We start from the raw sequence: 14,859 nt of genomic DNA, 5'->3' as shown, positions 1-14,859 counted from the left end.
AGTGAAGTAATGCAAGGTTGGATGAAGTTCAGCTAGAGTAACCTTGACCACTGTGACTATTCATTAGCCGCCCTCCCCCAAGGGAGAGAGGGAGGGGGGCTCTAAACTAACCCCCCCTCAGACATAAGCACATGTTCCTGTCTTCAGGTAAAGTGACATAGCGTCCTCCCTAACCCCAGTCTGACCCTCAGCCCCCTGCCTTTACCACTGCCTCACCTCTGTTACCTTATTCCCACACCACCGGGGTCATTACTCAAACAAACTGTAGGTTTTTCCAACCTCTGTCATCATCCGCCTCAGCATCACACTTAGAGGAGTACACAGTGTTTCCCTGTGTAGCTTATCTGCTGTGTGATGACAACAGAGGCACCAAAATGATCCATGAGTCCTCCGCTTTATGCAAAGACTTTTAACAACTGCAGCATGTGTTTATTATCCAATTAGAAGTTAGAAACTGGACCTTTTTTTTCCACTGTGATTGTATGTTTTTATTATTTGACCTTTAGATTTATCAGTCTTTGCTTATTGAAGTAAAAAACTTCATTGCAGTTGTACCTTATCTTCCATTTTTTTAATCATTAGTGTATATTTTTAATGTTTATGTAAGTATTTTATGTTATCAAGGAAGGATCAAGTTTATTTATAATCCCCAAATTACAAATTTCTAATGTTTCAACATATGTCTATCTTCAGCCCCTCAGTTCAAAAGATAAGGGAAAAAGAGAAAAAAATAAACCAATCCAATGAAATTCTATAAGTTGATAACATCTGATTTTAAGTAGAGCTAGACCAATAAATCATTTAGGCCAATATATCAGCCAATATTAGTATTTTGCAGAAATATCAGTGTGCATGTCAGCTGATAAGAAAATTCATAAAAACATATATGAGCAGCATTGTTAAAAGAAGTTTATTTTTCAACTGAGTGGATGTTTTGAATTCTCAAACACTGATGAGTATCTACCACAAAAATCCTCTATTTGTTGGCAATTATTAATACATTTCATTTTGTTAAACTTTCTCTCTTTGGATTTCAGCTGTTAGTCATTTATCACTCTAATTGAGTGACACTAATTATTTTTCATTATTTTTTCATAATATTTTACATCAGTTTTGTGTGCATTTTATTTAAAAATTACATGACTTGACATTATTTATATATATTATATATATTTATTATATTAATTATCATTTAATCTACTAATAATTTTCTTGATTAATTGTTTATACTAGAAAACTGTAATATAATATAATAAAATGTATAATGTATGGTGCCCATTACAGTTTCCTAGAGGCCGAAGTCGCAGTGGTTTTCAGATTATTTCTTTAGTCTAAGCAACGGTCCAAAACACAAAGATATTGTATTTACAATGATGACTGTGGCATTTTGCTTCAAAAATGCCTGAATTGATTATTAAAGTAGTTGCAGATTCATTTTCTAACTTTCATTTAATTAATCTTAAATCGATGCGATTTACATATTCTGAAGTGCAGGCAAAGTGCACTAACTGTGTAGTTTAAATTCCTAACACGTAACAGATAAGTTGACTTGAGCATATTCTTTACTTTATACTTTGAAGTATGTCCAAAAGCTGAATTACTCCACCTGTGGGACGACTCCCATACATCTGGTACAAAATACACATAACCTCACGTACAGTATGATCATCTGTACACACATGTGCTCCTATACCACATATACAGGAGAGGAAACATGAATGTGGATGTGTGATAGCTCCACCTTTCACAGCCTGTGATTTCCACTGGCCCTCTTCCTGTAGTCCACGTTAGCTCCTGATCTCAGATGAGTACAGGCAGGTCTTTGTGTTGGGACGGCTCCTCTCCACACTCATTCCACATTCAGCCACATCCAGCAGGACCATCCATAAATCAGAGTGCAGACGGAGGAGCGTGGCCTGCACTTTAGAGGAAGAGTCACTCGTGTCAGAGCTACTAGATATACATAATGGATGTAGTCCAGCGCAGAGATGCTCTCACAGCTCACATTGTTTCAAAGAGGAGTGGACTGATTTCTTTGGTTCCTGAGAAACAATCTGAGAAGTAATCCTAAAGTTTACTAAATTCAATCAAAAGAAATGAGGCCACAGGTGAGAATTAGATGTCCCATGACAAGATGAGATTTCACCTCCCTCTAAGATGCACCTGATTTAGCACAGTATTAGCTTTCCTGCGTGATGGAAGCCTGTTGTTTGGGGTCACCTGAAAGTACAAGCACAGTCAGTACCCGCCGAGTGTACTCCTGTTTTTTCTGCATAAGCTTTTGAGTTTAGATTAAGATTGTGTTTGTCAGTGTAGGTGTTGATTAAACACAGTCTGAGTCAGGTTCAAGAAGTCTAGAACAGAAAGACGAACTCGACTTTGTCATAATCTTTACTCAGCGGTGGCAGTTTGATCCCTGGACCCACAGGAACAACGTGGGTGGGAGAAGTTCAAGAGCAGCTCTTTCCCTGCTCCCCATTAGCACTTGATCAAGGCCCTTAACACGTAAATGTTGCGGTCGTGCTGAGCAGCTTCCAGGTGTGAGTGTGTGTAAAGGTGGATTTATAGCTATGCATCAAGCTATGGGGCCTGTGCACACAAAATGTTACTACACACTGGAGCAGCTACAGTTACCATGTTGACACAGTGAGAACTATGATCAGTATGGTCAACTTGGGCTGCTTGTGTTTTCTCCTTTAAATTTCCAATGCTGAGGAGAAACTGAATCCAACATGAATCTCTCCTCTGAACCCAAACGGTCAGGACCAATGGCTGCCCGAAGTTCTGTTGGAGGTTTCTTCCTGTTAAAAGAGTTTTTCCTCTCCACTGTCGCCAAGTGCTGCTCATGGTTGGAACCTTACTCTGTAAAGTACCTTGAGATAATGTTGTGATTTCAAGTTCTAGTTCAAAGTAACTTTGCAGCTAGGCTCCACAGAAACGCACCAAACCCTAATGGCCATCAACAAACAGTATGGCTCGGTGGCCAGAGTGATATGTAAGAGTTTGTTGATCAAGATCAAGTGCAAAAGTAAGCAGTATGTGCAAATAAGTGATCTCCAGACAACAATAAAATACTATCTGCCATTTAACAACTGAATATCAGTGGGGAAAAAGGAAAACTTTTATCTCTTGGTTCTCATAACAGGCAGACTAAACCGACGGCCTGAGGGTAACAGTTCAAACTCTGTCTGAAGAGGCTTATCTTGGCACTCCACAGGGGAAGTAGCCTTTCTAACTACCTGCCTGTTATAGCGGTCTGTAACACGGGCTGGTCTCATTTGGTGCTATAAAAAATAAAATCGAATGTAATTCATTAGAATTCAGTGAAGCAAAATCTCAGTTATCTTTTCCTTTTCAGGATTACAGTATCCAGCACAGAAGTCTCTTTTGTAAACCTTCTGCTCACCTCCATCACTTTATCTCTTTATCACAGTGAAGGAAAGATTGTAACCATGGCGATTGCACTGCAATATTCAGTAATGAGACGAGGCAAACCTTCCCCCTGGCGCTCATATCACCAAATAAATAATTAATATAATTTAAAACAGTGTTGCCTTACCATGTACATGCATCATCAGGTGAGCTATAGATCTTTATAAATCAAAACCTACTCCATTGGTATTTATGGCAGAACTGCTGTTGAACAAATGGCAAGAAAGGGGTCGTATTTTTGATTTCTAATTTTCCTATCAGCATGTTTAATATACTTTCCTGACATATTGTTTTGTAGATGCATTTTGTGACCAATGTGTATTCTCCTCTTTAGTTGTCTGGGGAGTTGGAAAGGAAACCAGCCAATGGAGAAATCAAGGAGCTTCTCAAACTACTGGCCAAACCCCACATCAAGGTGAGTTTGGCTCCTGTTCTTCTTTATTGTCCATAACCACATATTGTTTTTGTGGAGGACAACAGTATTGTCCTAACAAAAATCAAAATATGGTGCTGTTCTGTTAAGCAAAAAATGAATCAAACACAGACTTTGGCTCCTATTCTAACTGGTATCATTACACAAACAGTGTGGATTGCCGTTTACTGTTTCTACAGTACCGGCAAGTGATGTGATGATCATGCTGTACACAAAATAATACAGCTGTTAGATCTAGGACGTTCTTTTTCTTGTCCTCTTGGCTGTAGCCACTGGCCTCATTAGCCAGATGCAGACAGCTACGCAATAAATTTACACATTGTTATTTTCAAATGCATAACTTCAGCCATCCGTCAGGCCCTCCAGGTGTCTCAGCCAGACAGAGCTGATAGAAGGAGAGCTGGACGAGCTCCTTTATAACACACTGTCATCATGCTTATTTGGGCTCTGCCAGAAACAACAGCTCAGTATGAAGTCCTCCCCCCCACCACAATATACACACACACACACACACACACACACACACACACACACACACACACACTTACAGTACATACAAATATCCAATACCTCTCAGCATCAGCTTTGTGAAGAGACAGAGTTCCCAAAAGCATTAGACTCAGAAGTAGATTTGTCAGTGTCTATACTAGTGATGTAATGATTCATTTTCTTTTTTAAATTTCTGCCAGTATAACATTACACACACACACACACACACACACACACACACACACACAGGAAAATTAACTGGTAATTATACAAATACACAAAGAAGGGTCATGAATAATTGAGGTTAGGGCTGTCATGATATCAGATTTTCACTTCACGTTTATCATGGCCAAAAATATTCATTGCGATATCTATAAAAACTTTGAAATGAAAACAGAAAATAATGGTAATGCTATCAGTCAAACTCATCTTTAACTTTGTTTATTGTGTGTTTTGTCTCTTTTTTGGCCGATGAATTAGACTTAAATAATAGTGAAGGGAGGTGGAGAGAGTGTGTAACTGCACAAAGGCGTACAAAAATTACAGTTACACTTAATGGATAATGAAAAGGCAACCAGATGAAGGGATAAACAAAAGATCCACAAGGCCAAACATCTGCTGTCACTATTTTATCATATGTGCATTTTTTTGTTATTAAGTTATTTTTTGGGCTTTTTTTATGCCTTTATTAGAGTAGCAGTGACAGAGAGACTGGAAGGATGAGGGTGAGAGAGGGAGGAGATGACATGCAGCAAAGGTCCGTGGCTGCTGCAGTAAGGACTGAGTCCTAATGGTACATGCTGTACCAGGTGGGGCGCCTCGGTGGCTCACCTGGTAGATGGTGTACCATTAGGACTCAGTCTTACTGCATCCTTAAAATATGAATTACATCACTAGTATAGACATTGAAAAATCACGAGTATCACGACAACCCCAATTGACATCATCAACACAATCAACACAAACATGATACCACATTGACATATAATGATGGACACGCACTCAAACAAACGCTCACACAGCAGCTATCCTGAAGACAACTCATATCACAGCCCCGCTCTCTGTCTTAGCTACGTAGGGAGGTTGTAATCTCCTTCGTCTCTGTCAAGCTCAGAGTGAAATGCGGCGACAAACGATTCAGTGCGCTCGCCATGAAGCATGCCTGTGTCAGAAATCCCGCGTTTATTATTTTAATTATGCTTACGGCGAAGGTATTTGGCATGACAAGGGGTCAATCCATCAAAACACTAAGCTTTGTGTCATCGATCGGGAAGCTCAGCAGCTTCAACTGATGAGGTGAGGAGAGGTGAAAGTAGGAGACGGGACTGAGGGCCAGGTGTACACACACACTGTCCAACAGACATGGAGCTAGTGGATCAGGTGTTCATAGCTAAAATTCATATTTAGCATTTGGGTGACATTCATATGTGGAAATGAATTTAATAAGCATCACATATTTTCCAATTGGACTTTGATCTAAACAAACAGATTGGAGTTTTCGGTTTATTGCCATTTTCTTAGAGTACCTGCATTTTTTCCTCTTTCCCTTTTTCTGCTTTGGTTCCTGCCACCTGGCAACTCAACAGCCCCAAAGTTGATTTCAGAGTAGTTCTACTTTAAAGGTATTTGTAAGTTTTCTTATTCCTACATAGCTAACGTTAGCATTAACAGTTGCTGAAATGCTGTGAGTTCAGCATCAAACTTCATTCCTTTACTCACCAACAGCTGTCTCCAGAGGTGGAAAGCAACACCAGTGTTACCTCTTGTCTCTATCACGTGTTTTCTGCTACTTCAGTTAGCTTGCTAACCAGCTAGCCCCGGCCCATCTCGTCAATGTCCGATACATCTTGTCTTGTAAACGCAACGATGGCTGAAGCTCTTGTCAAGTGACAATCACCACCACCTGCTCCTGACAAGAAATCATGTTCGGCAGCAGAGAAAACTTACAAATAGCCCCTTTAACTTAGATGGCCATGCAGTTTAATTTAGTTAAAGAGTTTGAAGATTTATCCAAAGCCAAAACACTGCACAGCAGCATATAATAGAATATATACATATTTTTTTGTCAGAGCCCCCAAATAAGGGCTGCATTTTTTTTCAACGCAGGGCTGAAGCTGGTCTAAACATGGCCATAGCATTTCTGTTTGTGTTCATTGCATTGCCCATCAGCAAGCCTCTGAATTCAGCCCTACTGAGATAAAAGAGCAATTTAACAGCAGCTGAAAATGTTGTTCTTTCTGGCCTGCAGTGATGATGCAGGGCTGTAGAGCTGTACTCCATGGTGCGTCACTACACTGTGACATCACTGTGAGGCGTGGTTACAGATGCAACAAACCTGAAACTCTGAACCAGAGAGGGCAGTAAAATACCTCCCTTCAGCCTGGTATCAGATTATGCTGATTTAGCAAATGAAATTACTGAATGGTAAATCTTCTTCATTAGTAAGACGTAATTAATTAAAACCCATAAAACATCTCAGTAACCTCTTATGGCTTTTTGTGTTACAGTAAATATGAGAGAAAACATTATCACCTCTGCATTGGTACCAAGTCCAACCTCAGCTTTGTCTCCTCAGGAAGAGTCACAGCAATATTTACTTGTTTTTGCTCTTCGTTTATTTTGTTTCTCTTTTCCATGCTGTTGCTCTGTTCTCCCACCACCTCCACACACCACTCAGCCGACCTCAGCTCTCAGTGCAGAACGAGGTCAGCCAAACGATTTTACGCGAAACAATGGAAAATATTTGGCTACTGCTTCCTCTGCTGCACCTCTGCAGACAGCACTGTTATAAGCACAGAAGCAACTGAGGACAGGAACCTGCTCATCAAAGAATTGATATAGAGCACTACAAGTCAAAAACTCTTTTTTTTTTTTAAAAAAAAAGAAGCTCTTTTTGTCAGAGAAAGCTATTTTATGTGTTCTGACATAAATCTACAGCTACATTGTTTCCCTGTCCTGAGGTCCTTTTTAAAATGAATAAGAAAAAACATTTTAAAGAAGAACCTTTTCTGACTTCTGTGAGCTTCAGTACGTCAGTTTTCAAGAGAAGGAATCACACCTGGTTTTGTCAAGTTCAGCGTTTGACATCTGCATGTGTTCACACACTTGCACATTTTCTCAACTTTATGACCTCTACTCTTGCATGTTGGTTTAAGTCCATCACCATCTTTTGAGCATGTGTGCCTTAAACTGCCGGGCTAAACACTCCTGCTGGCTTCAGCGGGAACATTGGGTCAACGGTAGATTAGTTCCAGCATCTTGGTTTGGAGGAAGGGCTTTCACTGTACTATACTGAGGTATGGAGGCTCTTGCCGTTTTCTTGACATTGGGTCTAAAACCGTAGGCAGCATGTGGGCTTCAAGAATGAAGTATTAAAACATTGCTCTCTTTCTGCCTCCATCTGTCCTCCAGGGCACTTGATACCGTACCAGCCAGGCCCAGTGTAAATCACAGGGCCGGGGGTGTAAAACACAAGCAGATGGCTGTTGCTTTTGAATGGCGTCTCTGTGCGATAGTAACTGTATCACTCTTAATTATGGCTGAAATGATCCATTCCTAGGGTGGGGATATAAATCAAGCTCTTTAAAACTCCCCACTCTCTTTCTCTCCCCTTCTCGTTCTTGCCTTCCCTTTCTGCCTCAAACTTTCTCGTTTACGATTTGCACATGAAAAAACAACTTTCGCCCATATTAGCCCCCCTCAGCAAGACTAATATTGACAGTGATGAAAGTGCCAATTATGATGGCCGGCTGTTTCCGCCAGCGTGTATGGAGGGAGGTGTGTGTATGCATGCTTGCTGCGTGCCGAGGATCAAGGCTTAAAGAGGGTGGGCGTCAGTGTCATATCCCAGCTGGCCTACAGCAGTGTCTCCAAAGCAGAACGCTCACAGCGGGGTCCCTCCCGCCATAGGAAAGCAGTTACCCTGCACCGATCCTGTGCCGCCAGCTGAAAAACGAGTGGGCCAGTGACAGGGCCGGGGGCTTTAATGAGAGGCCAATGCCAGGAATGTACGGGCAGGTTTATTTTGTCAAGCACAGTGATCTGTTTTTCTAGGATCCCTATTATGCCTAATGAACACAAACACACGAACCGAGAAAGGACAGGATGCCTGGAAAACAAGGGTGGTTTCGCTTCCCTTCATCTTTCTTTCCGTCTCTCACTTTCCCTCTCTCTCCTCTCCTCTCCTCTTCGGGCCTCAGCTGCAGGGCCTATACATGGATGTGACTCCAGATTTGATTAGGCAGCTAATCCACCAACACCGAGGCATAACAAGACCCACTGACTCATATCAGCCCAGGAGGAAAGCTTCCACATATAACCGCGTGTTGTGTAAAACATTTGTACCTGTGTGGTTCCCCATGTCAACAGTCACCAGCCAGGGCATGTACCATGTGCTATCTATTAGCATGGAGCTGTTTTGGTACTTCCTAGAAAGTTTTCACAAGGAATTAGCTGTGGCTCTGTTACGGGTTGTTAGGCGCAGCCATGGGGGAGGATGTGGCGGTGGGGAGCAATGCCAGATTTAAGGAAGTGCCATCAGTGAGAGGACACTCAGAGGTCAGGATATTAGGCCTGATGGATGTAGTTCAGAGGAAACAGCAACTGGCAGGTTACTGGAGGAAAGGTTGAGGAGGGAATGTGTAGAAAGAAAGATCCTAACACTAAAATTTTTCTATGAAAAACTGAATGTTTCATACTATATCTTTACTACTGTGGCAACCAACTTCCCTCTGATCTAAGTCTAATTGTTTGTGTGTTAATCGATTAAAGGTCAAGTCTATAGAATGTCAGAATATAGTATGATGCCCATTTTAATTCCATATTTCTTGTTTGGTCAACCAACAGTTAATAATCAAAGGTTTTTCAGTTTACTCTGATATAAAACAGAGAAAAGCTGGATCAAACAAATGTTTTATTGATTTTTGTTTGATTTATGACTTGAACAGTTGAGTTCAAGTTGAGTTTGAGTTTCAGACAAATGACACACAAATAGAAATGGAAAATCATACCCAACAATGGCAAAATCATTGATCATTGTTGTTTAATTTTGTGTCAATTAAATGATTGACAAATTGTTTCAGCACCAGTTCAGTCTCATTCTATGAACTAATGCTGCACAGCGTAAGAAAAACACTGCAGCTCTGCTTCCTCTTGGGCACCAGGCCCACCCTGCTGAGAGGCTGATGGACGCCTGGCTGACCCACATGTTGTCGCGACACAGATCAGGTGCTGTGACTGACAGTTAGATACCATAAAGAGAGCCACAACGCCGCATGCATTCAACCTCAAACTCAAAAAATCTTCTTTCTCTGGGTTTGTTGTTAGTGCCTGGGCCAGCTTTCACCAAAGGATGTTTTCAGAAAACTGTGGGAATTCGATACAATGCCAGATTCAAAATAGGTTTTCTTGTGCCCCCTGTGGGGGGGGAAATGAGAAAAAGAAGGTAAAGAAAACAGAAAAGAAATGGTGGCCACAAAGTCAGAAGCTTTCTTCTGTAAATATTAGTTCCCTGATATTTTATTCACTGAATCAAGTGCTGCTTCCATTCATTGGCTATATCTCCGTTATAAAGCCATATACGTTTACACGTGGTGCTCATGTAACATAACTGATCTCATCACAACAACTGCAACCGCAGACTCTCCATCCCTGCCTTGACATGGTGCTATGAACATAATTTATTTGTTATATCGAGCACAAATCTGAGATCCCATTCCCATTCACTTTCCTTTTATTGACCTCATCTGCAAACAGTTTTGGTTTTCCAGCGTTTCCAAGAGGCTATTTCAATACCATAATGACAGCATCCCCAGATATACAATACAACAAAAAAGTGTGTGTTTATGAACAGTGCAGATGAAAGCCAGGAAAACATTGTTAGGCCTGTTCTGAGAAACGCAAAAACTGATGCTGGGAAGATTTTGGGAAAATTCCATGAAAGATAAAACTGAAGTGGAGGATTAATGGCATTTGAGAGAAGTTTGGACACGAGGACCAAGAAAACAAGAGAAATTCAGGGAGGAGAGATGAGAAAGAGAAAAATGTGGAATTAAATTTGTGTTCTTCTGGGATTTTGAATTTTTTTGTTCTTGTTTTGTCTGGTCTGCACTGCTCTGGCGGATTAGTTTAGAGTTAGAACCCTCTTTAGGGTTAGTATCACTGTTAGATTTAGAGTAAAAGTTGACATCAGGTATTAGGGTAAGTGAGTTAAAGAAAAATGATGGTCCATTACAACTTGGATATTACTTTTCTAGCTTTGGCCATCGTTTTTACTGGCTATGATTATGATGTACCCATCAAAGTAATCGCTGAGATATGGGAACACGGCAATCTGTGCTACAGCAAAGTCCGACAGGAACAAGAAACACAAACAGACAGATGATCAGACAGCTAGTGAACAAGCCAGCAGTTTAGATAGATTATTTAACCTACTAAATGTAGAGCTTCACTTCAAAGTTAAGCCAGGGTGTTCCTGGATGTACCCACCTTGCGAGTGTCTTCCGATAGCCTGCATGTGAGGCGTTTAGGGGACATCTTTAAATTCTCAACCTTTGGGAAACACTGAACTTATGCCTTTATTAAAGATTGGACAGTAGAGAGGTGGAAATCAGAGGCAAGAGAGAGATGGGGAATGATGTGCATCAAGGACAGGACAGGACTTTCCCTGTCATACAATGTTCATATAATGTTATTAATACTGATAGAAATGATGGTTAAAAATACAAAAGTAATACCAAAGTTGTAACAAACTGGAATGATCCTTTAATCATCATCATCAGGACCAAGGGAATAAATAATAAAAAAAATAAATTCTCACAAGTATACAAGATAAACTCTGTGCTTGCGTGCGTGCGTGCGTGCGTGCGTGCGTGCGTGCGTGCGTGCGTGCGTGCGTGCGCCTGGTCAGCTTGTCTCTCGGTGGATCCCAGCCACAGAGACCCAGTTATGTCTCCTACACTCATCTGCTCCCAGTTAGCAACATCTTGAACGCTGTACTGCAGCATGCTCCCATGTCATAAAACACACTGCTCCTCTTCTCACCATATCCCTCTCTCTCTCTCTCTCTCCCTCTCTCTCTCTCTCTCTCTCTCTCTCTCTCTCCCTCCCTCTCCCTGTCTACTTTTGTCTGGCACATGAGGTGGAAGATGTTTTTCTCACTTTTCTCTCCCCTCCTCAACCACGGAAAAAGCAGCACGCGTCCAGCTGCATCTTGGTCCGGACATGGAGTCGTTAAATAGTTTGAAAAATGAATGTCTCAATGGCATCATTCTTGTCTGTGTCCCGTCTCTTTTTTATGTCTGCTCGTGAATGTGTGAAATATCTGAGGCGGCTGAGAACTTCATTGCTTTGAGCCTGCCGCCGAACAGTGTAGAACATCGCCTCTCATAGTGTTCACCACCTTGCCCTGGAAAGCATCGGCACTGAGAAGAGTGGCCAAAGTTACCCCCACCCCTCCACTTGCAGTCCCTGGTGAGCAATGGTCCAGGGCGGGTGCTGGTTGCCTTTAATCAGAGAGATGTATGGAGGGAGAGCATGGGCCTAATGACAATTAGCACATGTAGCTACAAGAACTGGCCCTGAATGCTTTCAAATCCATCACCCAGCACTTGAGGGAGAAACCCCAATTCATAACCATCCTCCTTACAGTCTCTGCATTTTCTCTGTTCTGCTCAAAGAAAGAAGTGATAGATTGAACTCTTAATAGCATGTTTTGCTCTGCTCTGTATTGCTAATTGTACCAGGGTAAATCTAAGGTCTTTATGGTTTGACTGATAACCCTTGCCAATTGTTTCTTTCCCCCCATCAATCCCTCCATTTTTCTCCTTGTTCTAGAGCCTTCTGACGGTCCACGACGCAGTTGCCCAGAAGAGTTATGACCCCGAGCTACCTCCGCTGCCTGAAGACATCGACGACGATGAGGATTCAGTGAAAATCATACGACTGGTTAAAAACAAGGAGCCTCTCGTAAGTGACAAGAAATCATTTATGTATTTGTTTTCAACAGGTTTCAAGAAGTTGAAATGACATCTTCGATACACCTCGGTTGCCTAAAGACGTGTAAAGATGCAGACCACTTTCCACAACATCCCTGGTTCGAGTGAGGGAATACCAGGGACCTTTTGTTGCATGTTGTTCCACATCTCTTCCACTCTTAGCACATTTATCATCAGGTTCTTAATTATTTGTGGTGAACATCTTTTTATCGTTAAAATCCTGTTATCTAGGCTTTGTTCACTAATCCCCAAATTTCTGAAAACCTCTTGTATCAAAGCAGTTTCCGCTCCACAGGTCAAGCCAATACCATACATACTTTTTGCTTTTGAGGTACTCGCCTGTGGGAATCCAACCCACAACCTTGAAGTTGTAAGCACACCAAAGCCGACCACAATTACCCTGCTCTTGGCCATGAGTATTTTCAGCCAGTCTAGGCTTGGTGTCTGTGAACGGCTTCCTTTTCTATCCCTGGTCAGTGTTGCTCTCTTATTGTAACATGCCTCTCATGTCCGTGCTCTTCAGACGTCGTCCTAGATGTAAAAAAAAAAAAAAAAAACACCCATGTGTCTAGACCCAGGGCCTCAAGCATATAGCAGGGACATCTTGGCTGGCATTCTTGTTCTCACTCCACCCCTCACCATCCTGGGTGTCTGCATTGTTAGATGACTGCCATACCAGGCATTCCCCTGGTCTTGTCAGCTGGTGAGGCACATATAGGAGTGGGCTTCTGTAACCCCAACAAACCTAATTGGTGCTGGTTTTGGTTGCGCCACATACCTTTGTTGTTTTTTTTTTTACTCTTTTTTTAGTTTTCTTGAATAATTATCTCTGTTTGCCTTTGTTGAGATTCCTCGATTCTCTTGAGTGACCTCTGGTCTGTGACACATAAGAACTCAATTCCTCAAGTTCTCAGTGGCCTGTGAAAGACCTCCATCTGTCAGCGTCGCACTTTGTTGTGTTCTGAGGCCCTGCCCACTGTGCTGGACATGTCCGTCCTGGCCCCGACCGCCTCTATTTTCACTTTGTGGTTTTCACCCTGACCACCATCTTGGCTCCAGGCCGGCACACTCCTCTCACCACACCCTGGGGAAAGGAGAACACACCTAAGCCATTTTTGGGTTCCTGCCCGTTGCATGTTCTGTGGAGCTGCTGAACGCAATAATGTGGCTTGGAGGAATTCTGGCTCGCCCTCGCAACACACATTGTCGCGGCAGCTTCCTGCTAAGGCCTCTCCTGAGCGTGATGTTGGATCACATTGCCTGAAACCATAATGTGATTTACACCCGTCCCAGCCAGCTTAATCATCTAGCTGGTGTTATTCCATTACGTGAGTTGATGCTTTTTTGTCAAGTGATTTGCCTCCTGAGTTCATCTGAAACACACATTTATGACGTGTGATGCTGTGTATTATTGCGCAACATTGAAGGTGTTAATTATGTAGAATATGTTTTTGTAGTAGAGTAGTGGCCCAGTTTTAGTTTATGGGTTAAGGGTGCAACCTGGTTATTGTGACTGTATCTAAATAGAGAAGGTGCTTTGTCTTCACTGTTCTTTTAGAGGTCAACACTAGGTCAGTTCTATAAGAACTGTCATTGGTTGTTTTTCTCCAAATACAATATATCATCCGTATCACCACCAGGCTGTGATTCAAAACAGTCCACCAGTTTTATAGCAGTAAATCATCATAATTCCAACTTGCATTAGATAAAAACACATTTCATTCCTAAAGGTAATTATAACAGCCCCTGAATCTGCCTTTGCAACTAATTTTATAGCAGTGAGAAAACCAAAATCAGACTGCACAATAACATATTACACACTGGAGTAACAGGAAGCAACTTTCTGCCCATCGCTGTGGGGTGGTTTCATTCTTAGGAGTCATAGCTGCCCTTTAACTGCCCAAAGGACCCGCAGGGCACAACTACTGCCCATAATCTCCTGTGGCTATAATTTAGGCCTGACCATGGTGTAGACAACAGTGGGATCTTGCTGCAGGGCATGAGTTTTTCTGTGTATGCATGAAGGAAAACAATGATTACTAAAGGACTGCTATCGTGGCAGAGAGCCATCTCAGAAATGTCATGTCTGATGGTTTTGTTTCTGTGTTGAGGACAAAGAGAGAGAGGGCAACTTCAGTCACCTAAGAAGATTAGAACAGACTCTACTCTGGCCTCTTTTTGGACCAGGACAGACTTCCATCATCCTGTTTGTGTTTGCACACTTTTGGTCCTGTGACCACTGAAGAATTAATACATCCCAGGAGAGTAAGACTTGCATTTATCACCTAATTCCAGCGGGAGTGAAACAAACTGCCGCAGTAATACACACTCTCATGAAGAAAGCGGGACCTCTACAGGGGCTACTATCTACTGTTGTGTAGCTGAAGGCTTTTTCACACAAGATTTATGCCCCTGAATTTTAATGCACATTAACCTTTCACTCCCTGTCAGCGGGAAATGTTTTCAAAAAGGCTTTGCAGCAGAAAGTGACACCTGTGAACATACCTCACT

At 42.0% G+C, this 14,859-nt stretch overlaps 1 protein-coding gene across 1 annotated transcript in view; it reads left to right on the top strand.

The window, feature by feature from the left end:
* The window catches only part of mpp7a (MAGUK p55 scaffold protein 7a), a 135,420-nt gene that overhangs the window by 63,693 nt on the left and 56,868 nt on the right, over positions 1–14,859 (top strand). Inside the window, exons 5-6 of the mRNA XM_023401876.2 lie at positions 3,767–3,847; positions 12,188–12,319. Of these exons, the coding sequence (XP_023257644.1) occupies positions 3,767–3,847; positions 12,188–12,319 (213 nt within the window). The remainder of the gene's footprint in view (positions 1–3,766; positions 3,848–12,187; positions 12,320–14,859) is intronic.

Source organism: Seriola lalandi, unplaced genomic scaffold (genome assembly GCF_002814215.2).
Source record: "Seriola lalandi dorsalis isolate HSWRI2012SDOR001 ecotype SW California unplaced genomic scaffold, Sedor1 jcf7180002053798, whole genome shotgun sequence".
Taxonomy (NCBI): domain Eukaryota; kingdom Metazoa; phylum Chordata; class Actinopteri; order Carangiformes; family Carangidae; genus Seriola; species Seriola lalandi.
Note: the sequence above shows the minus strand (reverse complement) of the source record. Positions and strands in the feature narration are given on the sequence as shown.